We start from the raw sequence: 13,562 nt of genomic DNA on the forward strand, positions 1-13,562 counted from the left end.
AGGGTCTCTCCTGGGGGTGTGGAGTATCTCTCTAGGGTCTCTCCTGGTGGTGTGCAGTACCTCTCTAAGGCCTCCCCAGGAGGTGTGGAATATCTCTCTAGTGTCTCTCCTGGGGGTGTGGAATATCTTTCTGCTATCTCTCCTTCAGAAGGTGTTGAGTACCTGTCAGTAGCTTCCTCTAGAGCTGTGGTTCTTTCAGTAGTCTTATCCCCTAAATCTCTTGAGGATTTTTTAGTTGTATCTAAAGGAGGACAATACAAATCAGGAGACTTTGGAGTTTCAAAATGTTCAACAGAGGATGGTGGGGTATAAAACTGATCCAGCTCAGAGATTTCTTCACTGCTGATACTTCCCACATCAATGGAAATATCAGATTCAGGAGAAAATGGGCGTCCCAGGGACTCCTGTTGTTGGCTGTAATACTCATACACTGTGTTGAAAGTTACTTCTTCCACCTCCATTGATGTGACTGAGTCAGTCTGAACACGTTCTGCCTTGTGCCTGGTGTCTTTAGTCTCAGGAACTTCATGTTTTCCAGCAGCAAGTAAGTACTGTGTCAGGGAGGTCTCGGATTCCGTCACCTCCGTGGTACGTGCCTCATCCAACTTAGGAGGGTTTTCAGAAAAACAAGTTTCTACCTTTTGTCTTTCAGTGGTGGAGAAAGAAGTTTCATCCTGTACTTGAATTTCTTCATCACATTTTTCTTTTTCAGGGGCATCCGTTTTTTCCCTTACTTGTTCGTTTGGAGGCTGTTGTTCCTCAGTCACCAGGAAGGGAAAGCACTGACTTAAGGGCACTTTCCTGTGCAGTGTGTCTGTTTCCTGAACATCACCTGTGTGGTCTCCCAGAATTCCAGTGGCATAGGCCTCTGTCCCTCCATCTTGCTTTCGAAATGATGTCAACTCTGGTTCCAAGCTAGGTTCTTCCTCCATTTCACAAATCTCTAAAAGCTTTTCCTCACTTGCAGCTTGTTTCAAATGTGAGATGAAACTCCCATCTCCATTTTTCTCAGCTATATCAGTTTCTCCTGCATCAGCAGATGAGCTCTGAAGTAGAGCACGTGATTCACTATACATCTCTTCAGAAAAAGTTTTAAGAGAAACATCAGTATTTAAAATTTCTAAATTTTGTGCCTGCATATGTTTTTCCAAATAAAAGGCATTTTCATCACTGCCACTTTTCTCCCTCAGAGTCCTATCTGAAAACTCCTTACTGGAAGAAATCTCTGGATTTGCAAGTATGTAACTTTGCACGCTTTGAGAGGTATCCTGTGTATCAGATTGTATGGTTTCAGGGCTAAGAACTCCCTCTTTATATGGTGTTGCCTGCTCTTGACTAGGTTTTTGTTCTTGAAACTCCTTAGCTGGGTCTCCTAAATGAGAATATATTTGTTTCAGATCAAATACAAGGTTCTCAGCATCGGCTGCTTCAGAAGTAGGATGCTGGGTTTGAAGATAAGTTTCTTCTGGTTGATCACCATGTAATCTAACTTCTTGAAATTTTACATCTGCTGTTTCTATTTGAGCATGAAATTGCTTTAGGTCAAATGTAACAGGTGCTTCATATTCAGCCCTTTCAGAAGATGCAGATTGATCTGTAAGAGCTATTTCCTTCTGTTGTCCCCTTTCTTGTAATTCAGACTCCTTATGAGTTTGAGAAGAAAGTAGCTTTAAATTCATTACAACGTTAGACGAATCCTGTTCAGTGTTTGGAGATATTTCCTCATGCACATTTGTGTGTAGGTTACTTGGTCTTGATTTTCTTTGCCTTAATGGAAAGTCTTTGTCATCAAGCTTCTTTTGAGGAGGATTCACAAATGATTTCTTTGTAGATCTTTTTTCTAGAACACCTTTTTCTACCTGTTGTAACTTTTCAAATGCGATGACTCTATGCCTCACCTTTTTTCCTGGGTAGTATCCCTCTTCACCAAAGGGTTCTTCACATACAATGATGGACGATTCTTTTGTATTGTAACTATCAGAAGTTCTTTCAGAGTGGATATTTGGTAAATAGTCAGTCTGGGCATATTCTTGCACGTTTTCCCTCTCTGGTCCACTGAATTTTCCAAAATCATTTCTCACTTCTTTTCTATTTTTAACTTCACTGAAATCATCACCAAATGGATAAGCAGTCCCCTCTGCTCGATGTGGCTTTGATTTTTCACTTACATGTTCCTCTTTCCCTTCATCTTGCCACTGTATGAGTTCAGCTCGGAGAGGCTTGTTGATTCTTAAGGATCTAGAAGTGCACTGCATAAATCTGGGCACTTTTTCTCTAGAAGATGTACAAGAAACGTAGCCTTTCTGCTCTATCTGTTCAACTGTCTCAGGACTTTGAAAATACTCTCTTACAAAATATTCTTTTATATTGGATTGGGGAGGAAAAGAACCAGTTGGATAATCATAAAAATGTGCCCTTACAGCTTCTCCCTGAATGTGTTGATCTTTGGAATATCTGGCATAAATTCCACCCATATTTTCTAATTGACTATATTCCCTGTCAGTGACAGGTTCCACTGTTAGGTCTGAAACACTCTCAACTGCGCCTGAATTGTTTTCAGCAACGCATCTATATGTCCCAGAATCTTGAGAATTAACATCATTAATATATAGCCTGTGGCAACAATTAATTTCTTCAAACTGGAACTTCTGGTTCTGCCTTAACAGGACTCCATTGTGGAACCATGTCACAGCTGGTTTAGGCTCTCCAGAGAGGAAACATTCAAGGACTATGGAATCCCCTTCTCTACACCTGGCATGTTGTGGCATTTCCTGTAATACTTCTGGTGGCTCGTTAGTAATGTCAGAAGAGAATATGAACTTGTGTTTTAGTGAGCGAGTTGCCTCATCCTGAGGCATTGCCTTAGGTTCCAACTCCTCCGGTTGAAACAAGTCTCTTGACTCTCTATCCTGTTCTGGGGTAGGAGTAGCTGCCGTTATCTGAATTTCTACAGGAAAGGAAAGCAATTCTGTGTCTGCAGAGGGAAGAACTGGTGGGTTAGTTTTTAACATATGGAGGTTTGTTTGGCCCTCCCGTCTTAGAGAAGGAGGTATGCCTTTTGCTTGGTCAAACACCAACATCAGCTCCTCTTCCTCATCGGTATAGTCTTGCAACACTGGGACCCTATATTCTTCCAGAGCATGCCTTTGTTTCGACTTCACTTTAAGTACACTCGTTGTTTTTACTGTTCCGTATTGGTTAAATAGCACACAGGTGATGGAACCTTCATTTTGAGGAAGAACAGAAGAAAAGGTTAATATTGAATAGTTTTCAAAGGTCTGAGTGATAAAGCCTCGATCATGGGGGATTGGTAGATCATTGTTATACCAAGTCACTATGGGTTGAGGGTATCCTTGAAAATGACACACAAATTCACAACTGTCACCTTCATAAACTTCTTGAGATTCTATTTCTTGAAGAAATGAAGGTGGGCAACGTTGCAGACGTTTTTGGAAAGGGTTTTCAACATATCTTGCGGCTTTTTCTTCCTGTTCAGTTTCAAATTCATCACCTTTAACAGAGGTGGAGTGTTGTAACTCTCTCACCTCATCTTTTCTTATTTCAATATCTAATGCTTCACTTTCTTGGATATTTACAATTGAGCCAAAAGATTCACTGGTGTATGGTGTAGTAACTTGAGACACCTTTTCAGGGGTCTCAGATATTTCCTCGTTCTTACTTACATTCACGGTGTCTTCAGATGACTCTACAATTTTGGTTTGGGTCATAATACCTTCAAGTTGCTCTCCTGCTTGGGTAGTCTCATTTATTATAATCTTACTGTATAAATGGTCTCTTGATAGACTTTCTCTCAGAAATGCCTCTTGGCTCATTCTCATTTCAGTCTGGAGAATTTCCTCATTGACAGCAGTGTGCAAGGTTGTGGGAGCTTCACCAGATTCCACATTTTGATCCATTAAATTAGGAAGGACCTGCAGATCTTGGACAACACCCTCGGTTGAATTATCTACCTCTTCCCTATCGTCAGCTAGAGCAGGCCTAGAACTGCTTTTTATTTCCTCTCTAGAGAACGGAACACCCTTATCACTATCTTCACTTCTCAGAGTTCTTGAACTTATTTCAGATGATGTGTCTAACAGAGATAATTTCTTTTTCTCCATCAACATTCTTCTAGCCTCCCGTAAACGGTGCAGCTTCATTTTGGTCTCCTCGTCCAAGAAACTTTCGCCTACATTAAGCCATCCCCTTATGTCAGATTTACTTTCTAAATATTCTTCCTCATACATTAAGTCTGGTTTCCTGCCAGGGCACCCTGTTTTAAAGTGTATAGTTCGCACCATTCCCTGTTGTTCCACATCTTGCTTCTTATTAAAGGGAGAACCAGTAAACCTCAGGTCAACCTTCAACCTCCCTTCTCTCCTTTCAGCTAAAGCTGCCACATTTCCATGCGTCTGTTCTACCTTTTTCAGAAATTCTAAATACTTCTCATCTTGCCCTTTTTGAATTACGAGCAATGATGCAGTTGATTCAGCAGAGCCTTCGCTATTAATTGCTAATAATCTGTAACTTCCAGAATCTCGGTCTTGAACACTTTTAACCTCTAAGCTGGAAGAGTGATGATGTAAATCACTCTCTGTTTTTATGACCCGTCGAAGCCCTGCTGCAATAGGTCGATTGTTTTGAAACCAAGTCATTTTTGGAGTTGGACAGGCAATTAATTTACACGTAAAAACAACAGGTTCACCCTCAAAAACATATTTAAATGTAAGTTTTTGGGTAAAAGAAGGCTTGAAATATTCTGGCCAGGAGCTTGTTGATGATATTCTACTTGCATATCTTTTAGCAGCCATGGAGCTGTGGTCTATGTCTTCAGAATCTGAGAAGGCATCTCGGGTCTCTCTTTCTGAATGCTCAGATTCTTCCTCAGAGGATGACTCTAAAAAAAAAGTTCAATTAGAAAGCATTTTACTATTTTCCATAGTATTTGAAAAAGTTGAAAATAAATGAAATTGCGAAATAGAAAATGAAATAAAGTGCATGCTACAGATTCTCACAAATCCATAAAAAAAAATTCACTCACCATATTTGTTCGAATAAACGCAACACCATGCTCTGTTTAAAAGATTCTGACACGAAAATCGTTCGTTGTCTGGTCTTTTCTTCAAACTGCTGAAATTTCTTCTTGAACAAGCAAAAATGCATTTCAAAATAACATGTTCCTGTGCATATTTGTTTTGAGGGCAGGAGAACTTTATTCTTTTGATGGCTAAGAGGAAAATCTTACCTGACTTGCAGAGAGTGGAATAAACGCCCTTTCTGATCCTTTTGATTATAGATTAAATTATTATATTTTTGGAGAATTAACTATTTAAGAAATATATATGAGAACTACGACCATAAATAATTGGCTAAAATAAAATAAAATGAGAAGGCGTTTATTCGAACTAATACAGCCATAAAGTCAGGATGTCACGCAAAGAAAAGCAGGCAATAAGGATCACGTAAGGCAGCTATCTGCAAGCCAGTGTAAGAGACATGTCAATGTTAAAATGGTGTATGTGCATGAAATGTGAACCAGAATGGGGATGTAACATTCTCACACATCCTAAACAGAAAAGCATTTCAATTATGATTCATTCATGACATTGCATTCTGAGAATGACAGCTAGGTTATTGTCTATTGTGCAATTTAATTCACTGTGATTTTGAAAACAACCTTCTACTTATGATTTCATGCATTAAGATGAAAACCTTTTCTAATACACGCTTTTGAAAATGTCTGCAAACAAGAAGTTGAATATGGCTGATAAATTTTAAATACAAAAGTTTAAATAACCATAAAACAAATGACTGTGAAATGCATGTAACCATCAGCATATTAAACCAGGCATGCGACATAGTAATATATACTCTAAGAGATATATTTGTACATCTATGTCATTTTTCCTCAATAGTACTAATGGAAGGAAGCTCAAGGATTTTATTAATCCTTCAGAATTTCTATTGAAATCTCACATTCAATGTAACAATACCTTTCATCTCCATCTCAATCTGCTCGTGCAACATTGATTCAGGAGCTAGAATGGAAAAACAGGAGATTTTCATGATTAATTCCATATGCTTTCTGCCTCAATTTATGATTCATAGAATTACAATTTTCTCTTTATTATAATAATAGAAAACTACATACCCCAAATGCACCCCTCAAAATCCATGCCAAACAAATCAATGAGCTGGTAAGGTACATGATGATGACAGAAAGATTTTAAAACATTTTTATTTTAGGTTCTCTGGTGAAATTTCCACTTTTAGTTCCACAATTCCCCATGCCTTTTACATGCATTGAGAAAAGCAGTCCATAAACTATAGGAATATTTCTTTTAATTGTCTTATTGACTGAATACTTGCTAAGAGACAAAAATCACATTTAGAAGAAACATGCATTTTCTAATTTGCCACTTTTAACTCAGCTTTCCCTAAAGAATTGTTTCCTGCTAGTAAAAACTCTTTTGATTTGAAACCACCTTTAAAACGTTATGCAAAAGGTCCGATTACATGTTAAGAGCAAAACAGAGAGTTGTCAGCTCGAAGTTGTTTTTATTATATAAGGAAAAGTCACAGCCTTTAGACACAATCATCTCAGGGTGGCTTCTGGAGGAAGCAGATGTCCAGGTGCCACTCTCATTCTCCTCTCTGCGTGACACAAGTCAGCGGCTCCGCCGCCCTGGCTTCTCAGTTCCTTGAGGACTCTGGCATGAAGTTACTGACAAACTTGATGTTTTCTTTGATGACACTCTCTTTACTTCATGGGTTGCTTTAATTTGGGACTCTGAGTGTTTTGATACTTTTAGTGTCTGAACCAAGGGTAATTTTGTAAATGCTCGGATTTGCAATACTTTTGCTAGGTAAGAATAAAATTTGGGAAAGGAATAAATTAGCTGTGTTTGTAAAATGTATGCAGAATTTAGAGGAGATGGAACGTCGTCAGGATGTCAGAGAAAGCAGCACGTGAGTCTCAAAACTGATATTTACCTATGCTTACTATGCACATGAGAACTCTACCCAAACAGACTTATGGGGGTCCACATTCCTACCTGACTTTTGTGGCTAACTCAGTAGCCAACATAAAGTCATTAGGGCAAAACAGAAGAGGACCAGATAAACACTGGCTCATATTAGATAATTAGATAACTGTGCCTGATCCTTTATTCTTCATACACTTAAAGTGGCTTCTCTCTTAATTTTCTTAAATAAGGCAGTCTGGACTTGTCAAGGGGAAAAAAATTGCTCATGTGCCAAGAACATTTTAATAATATAATCCGCTGGAACTGAGTGCATTGGAAATTCCAAGGCAAAGATGTCCAGTTCAAATCCACTCAGGGAACAAGGTGATCAAGCACTGTCCTAGGGCACTAAGTTCTTTAGGAAGTAAGTTGAAAGGCCTACATTGCTCACATCTCCAAAACACAACCAGCCCCCAATTATTTTACTGTAGGAATGGTCCCAGTTGTCACCTACATGGGTTATAGACAACACATCCCGGTAGATAGTTATCTGTCTGATGACTGTGCTAGTTAGCAGCCATGGTGAAACTGAGGGCTAACTTTCAGGATGGTGGAATTTTCCACCTAATTTTCATTTAATTTGCATAATTAGACCACAGTTCTTGACCTATTCCTTTCTTAGGCTTTGAAAATTAATCAGAAACAGCTGTAGACCAAAACTGTCAGATTAAGAAAAAAATCCTCCTTCTGATGAGTGAGGACTGCAGATACTTTGAGTTAATTAATCTGTTTCAAAATGCAGTGCAAAGATGGCCATGCACGTAGCAGTGTGTTGCCCCCTGTTCATTTCTAACCCCTCACAAACAGCATGGCTGGATTGGGGAAGAACTAAGGGCACAGCTCCACAGACTCCTGGAGATGCCCAAACTTCTTCCTCCCGCTTCCCTCCATGGGATTCAGTGAAGGTCCTTTGCCTGCAGACACACAGCACAGGATTTGAGTACATGAAGAATACTTTTCTCACTTCATTAATAGTGAAGAAGACAATCCAAGGATGAAAGGAAGACGTTATCCTCTGCCCAGATAAATACATTCATGTCCTTCTAGACACAGTGGTGAGTCAAGGACAATAACACCAAAAATAGTATCTTGCCATGAGATAATTCTACAGTTCTGCAAGGAGCTGAGATTGTAAAGCAGCAACATTGGTTGACAAATGTCTAAAGACTACTCATTTTGGTCCAGACAATGCCAGGCACAATAATAAATACTAATAAAAACTCAATGATCTGTAACACCTTAAACTACTTTGGTACACTTCCTAGGTGGTATGTTTGGTAAACATTAGAAAAAAATGGCACATATGAACTCTGATTTGAAAGTTAAGCTTCTGTGAATCTAGAGTGGAAAGTTAGATGTTCATAAGTTTAGCCAATGAATTGGTTGACTTTCATGAGTCATTTATGAATACAGTGCTAATTTAAGGGTGTTTTAATTAATACATTCATTGATATAATTTGCATGATGGAAAAGCTGCATAAAGTGATGAGGATGAAATGAAGCAAGTCAGAGCTAAAAATCCAATAACCACCTTCTAGTCTTAGCACTGCTGACATTGTCTTCTCTCCATACTCATTGTGTACAATGCAGCTATATAATCCTTGGTCTACCAGCAGAATATTACATGTGGTAAGAGACTGAACATTTCCATTTTGTGACTGCTTCACTCTCTTATATTCCTCTAGCTTTACACCTTCATAAATCCAGGTTATATCAACAGAAGACTCATCTTCTAAAACACAGAGGAATTGAGTTGCATCACTGCACTTTACAGAGAGGTCCTGAAGATGCAGGAGAATCTTTGGCACTTCACCCGTTGTCTCTTCAGCACTTTTCTCAGATAACTCAGTGCTTTCTGCAATTTGTGAAAGGGATGCAGCCTGGTGCAACTGTACATCTTCGACGGATGCAGCTGTGTGGGTGGAACTTTGAGATACACTTTCAAAAACCTGCAATTCATATTCATATGATGATCCTTGAAATGACTTCATTTCGCTCTGCAATATTCTGCCAGTCCTGCTTTGTGAAAGAGGACTCTGCCACTGCCTGGGACTTGGTGGACACTTACATCTCTCCCAGAACTTTGCCTAGCTAGGGCTTGCACTGTATGCTAAGTGACAAGAAAAAGAAAAGGATATTAAGATCTAAGCTTTGTCACTTGGCTAGGTTTATAAAATAAAATGACGTGGAAGATGAAGATGAAAGACATCACTGTCGCTCAGAAGCAGCCTGCCAGATGCAGTGTGCTCCAGGGTGTCAGGATTACACAAGAGAGTTCATTCCCAGTGACGCAGTGATGAATGGTGATGGAGGCTCATGCGGATGCCGTGAAGTGTCTGCTTCCTGCCTTCTGTTGTCATTGCAGCTTCCCAGAGTGATATAACCACTCTGTTTTCTTGACTCTATTTGGGATATCATTTGTCCTCCCTCCCCCATAGACTTTATCAACAACAGGTAGCAAATAGATCATTAATGATGCAATGATGAGATGTTGCTTAGCAAAGTAAAAATGTCAGGCAAAGTTGATGCCTGCATGCTAAACAGCTTCAGTCGTGTCCAACTTTGTGTGACCCTGTGCACTGCAGCCCACCAGGCTCCTCGGTCCATGGGCTTCTCCAGGCAAGAATACTGGAGTGGGTTGCCATGCCATCCTCCGGGGGATCTTCCCAAAAAATAACTAGTGTAGTGCCCTGAACACATACTTCAGTGAGATTTCAAGTATACTGGTTAAACCATAGCTGAGGACTTAGGGGGAACTGTTAGTAAATGATGGACCAGCCACCATAGGCACTGAGACACACAGCAGAGACTCTCATTAGTAACAGTGGGAGAAGCAGGGGTGCAGCAGGTCAAAGTCTTTGAAGCAAGCTGGGCTTCCTTTACCTTTTGGAGTCACTGTGAGTGTAGCTGCACAAGTGGCTTCCCCAGCGCTATTGGCTGCTTTGCAACAGTATTGCCCGGCATGCTCTGAGTAAGCATCAACTATAAGCATTAAAGCCAAGCCTGTGGACTCCTCAAAGTAGAAAACTACATCTTTTGTTGGTAGAATTGATTGTTGGTTATGAAACCACTGGATTTCTGGCTTGGGAATGCCAGAAACCCTGGCATGAAATCTGACTGTCTCCCCGCTGTGCACCCTGAGGCTGGATAGAGGCTGGATGAAGATGGGCTTTTGGCCAAGGGGCTCCTTCTTAAATGAAACTGATGAAGAGATATGCCATTGAGAGTTGGATGTAACTTCTTCAAGTGTGCTAAATCCTGAAAAGAAGCATGCCAACCTTTAATGTCGTGCGTACGCTGCATTGAAACCAGAACTCATTAGGGTGCAAATTTCAATGGGGACTAGAATCCAATCCAATCTTGATGCCTTGTCAACATATGCTACTATTGATTCAAAATCACACAAGTTCCCTTCCATTCTCCAGACACGCTGGGGCATAAATAGTCTAAGGGATTTCATATATTGCTCATGAAGGCAGTAGCAGAGTGTGCAATTCAGGTTAGATATTCTTGTTTTCTGTTATTATTTCCCTTTCTGGTTGTAAGACCAGCTTTTATTTTTTGGTAAACCACATTACACTGATTACTAAGAAAACCTCTGGCTATCAAAATGAAGTTTTTAAAATTAAGGAAAAAAGTGACAGCTGCCCTAACTCTTCATGTATTTGTATATGTTAACTATTACAGAGGCTAAGGACTTTCCTGGTGGTCCAGTGGTTAGGAGTCCGCCTTCCAGTGCAGGGGACCTGGCTTTAATCCCTAGTCAGGGAACTAAGGTCCCACATGCTGTGGGGCAACTAAGGCCACATGTCACAACCACAGGGCTGAAGCGCCACAACTAGAGAGAAGCCCTCGTGCCTCAACAAAGATCCAGAGAGCCACAGCTAAGACCCAATGCAGCCAAAAACAAATACATTTCATGTACACCCGTGGTGGATTTATGTCAATGTATGGCAAAACCAATACAGAATTGTAAAGTAAAATAAAAAATAAATAAATTAAAAAAAATATTAGAGACTAAATTGCTCAGGAAAAATAATCTGACTGTATAAAAATACTATCTCATTTTGAATCAAAGCGCCCTTCCTTGCCCTGATACTGAGGAAGTGTTTCTGAGTGCATTTTAAGAGCTCCAAGTAATAGAATGTTAAACCATCTCACAACTGAGCCTCTCAATTCTCAAGCATTCTTTGAATGATGGCAAGACAGATCCAGCTGATGTACAGACCTGAAATCATCCACAGTAGCTTCTGGGAAATCAGAATTTTGTCAATACCACAGTGGGATAGGAACACTCTTACACTGAAAAAATTCTTTTAAAAAATTTTCATGCTAACCAGATGACAAAACAAATCTACCTAATTCTTTAGCATATGTTTCTCCCCATTCTGATACATGCTGCTCAGGAAGCATGAAAGCTGGTAATGAGAGCAATACATTACAAAATACTATGGAGACAAAGCAGGGCAAAATAAAAAATGATAAGCTCTGTGATTCATAATGAGAGGGGGTAACTGAAAAGCGAGAACATTGCATGTAACATGGAAATAATTAGTTGCATTAAGAGAAAAGTAGGACCAACGATGATTTACACGAAATCCTTAGTGATTGTTACCCACGTTGTAAGATGAGGTCTATGTTTAAATGTGGCTCTTAAAACTGTTTTGCCGTACCTTCCAGTCTCAGAGTGGCTGTGCTTGACACTTGACCTACAGCATTGCTGGCAACAAAAGTATAAATTCCTTCATCTTCTGGAAAAGCTTCAGCAATTTCCAATTGGTAAGTGTCTTCAAACTGAGTCATTTTAAAGAACCGAGATGGCTTGATTTTCTTGTCTTTGCTGTACCAAGACACTTTTAGATCTGTAATACAAAAGGAAAAGGATCTTTAAATTACCCAAAGTGGGTATTTTTATTTACCTGCAAACACAAAATGGACTATATAGCTGACTAATGTTATATTTATCTAAATAATATGATACTTTTCTTTTGGGCATGTCACATCTGACCTTACATGATTTCTTGTCATTTTTAAGAAGGAAACATGATTTTAGAGAAATCCAGCTTATAGATGGGTTAGAATGTTTGAAATTTTACAATTTAAGTTATATTCTTTGTAATCATTTGCATGTCGTGAGATGGAAGCAAAGATGAGATTTTTACACATTCGGTGACTTTGAGAGAAAGCCTGTCCTGAGAAATAGTGACCTCTCAAGGTGACCGAGACTGTGGTTGCCTACTGAGACAGGAAATGAGGAAAATCTGCTTAGGGAGAAAGATCCATCAAAATTTGAGCTGAAATGATCAACACTCCATAGGTCTAAAGAGATACCACTTAAGGCTGAAGAAAAAAACCTCTACTATTTTGTTACCAATGGGCAAGCATTGGAAGGTCTCAGCACATCAGAAAATAATTTTTAAAACTGAAAGAAAGATTCATGAAATTTGGGCATCTTAGATAAATTTGTTTTTTTTTTCAAAGTAGCAGTAATAATAAATAATAATATAACTAGCTATTTCCACACAAGGATTTGAACCATCTTAAAATGATAGAAAATAAAAACCCAAACCAAGGATAAAATAGTATATGCTGTTATAGTTTAAGGTGATGTGTACTTTTAAAATTAGTATCCTTTCATTAAAGCAATAACCCTGTAAGTCAAATGTAGATTCAAATTCAGTTACTTGTTTTAAAAGCCAAAATCAAAAGCATCTTCTTTCTGCACTGTGGTCATTATGTTACTTCTTTATCTCAATACGATCCATGGGGATCTTCCAACAGTCCAATCATTTAGTGTTTGCTTGCATTTTTGCCTAACTACTAGTTTATTATGGTTCGCCCACTCCCCACCATGGTAGTTGTTTGTAAACAAGTGCCCCTTTTAAAGAAACAAATCTTTCCACTTCCTTAGGTAGCAAGGTAAGATAGGAAATGGAATCCTGACAATACAAGTTATCAGCCATGTGACCTTAGACATGTAAGCTAATCTCTTTGAATAAGTCTTCTCATTTGTAAAATAAGAAGCATAACAATCCGTAGGCTATAAAACTGCTGTGTGAATTCCATGACACACAGAGGAAAGGGCTTTATAAGCAATAGGCACAGTCAGTTATTAAAGCAAGAATAGCTAACTTCACAAGGGGTCAGCAATGCCTTCAACAACTTGTCAAAAAACAGGGTCATAGGATATAAAAGTCATCCTACAAACACTTGGATTGTTTGTTTAGTCCTCAACAGAAAGGGAAGGGTAGAGAGTATGTGTCTTCACAAGAAGGCTTATTATTTCCTGACAGCTCCTTCCTTTGGTGAACTGAATGAAGCAGGAGGACAGGCATGGACTGCCTGTAAGAAATGAGCTAAAAGGCGAGATCTGTCTTGGTAGTGGACTTGGTGCTTCCTGCTGGACTTCCACTACCTGCGTCAGCCACTGGCTTCTGGCTCCTGTGAGGCTGCCCCACAACCTCTGCTCCTCACCCCTGCTACACCATTGTATTTGGTCCCTGGGTTTCATTCATTCTAACTCCTGAGCTCTTGCAC

At 39.4% G+C, this 13,562-nt stretch overlaps 1 protein-coding gene across 4 annotated transcripts in view; it reads right to left on the bottom strand.

Annotated features, from left to right (window-relative positions):
* The window catches only part of TTN (titin), a 274,747-nt gene that overhangs the window by 213,143 nt on the left and 48,042 nt on the right, over positions 1–13,562 (bottom strand). For 3 of the 4 annotated variants that reach the window (XM_040227721.1, XM_040227720.1, XM_040227719.1), the window contains 2 exons: positions 11,699–11,887; positions 5,994–6,038 (listed from right to left, as the gene is read on the bottom strand). In XM_040227721.1, the coding sequence (XP_040083655.1) occupies positions 5,994–6,038; positions 11,699–11,887 (234 nt within the window). Of the gene's footprint in view, positions 4,898–5,993; positions 6,039–11,698; positions 11,888–13,562 lie in introns of all 4 variants that reach the window. The other variant, XM_040227722.1, reaches the window with a different exon arrangement.

The sequence above is a fragment of the Oryx dammah genome, unplaced genomic scaffold (genome assembly GCF_014754425.2).
Source record: "Oryx dammah isolate SB20612 unplaced genomic scaffold, SCBI_Odam_1.1 HiC_scaffold_27, whole genome shotgun sequence".
NCBI classification, from domain to species: domain Eukaryota; kingdom Metazoa; phylum Chordata; class Mammalia; order Artiodactyla; family Bovidae; genus Oryx; species Oryx dammah.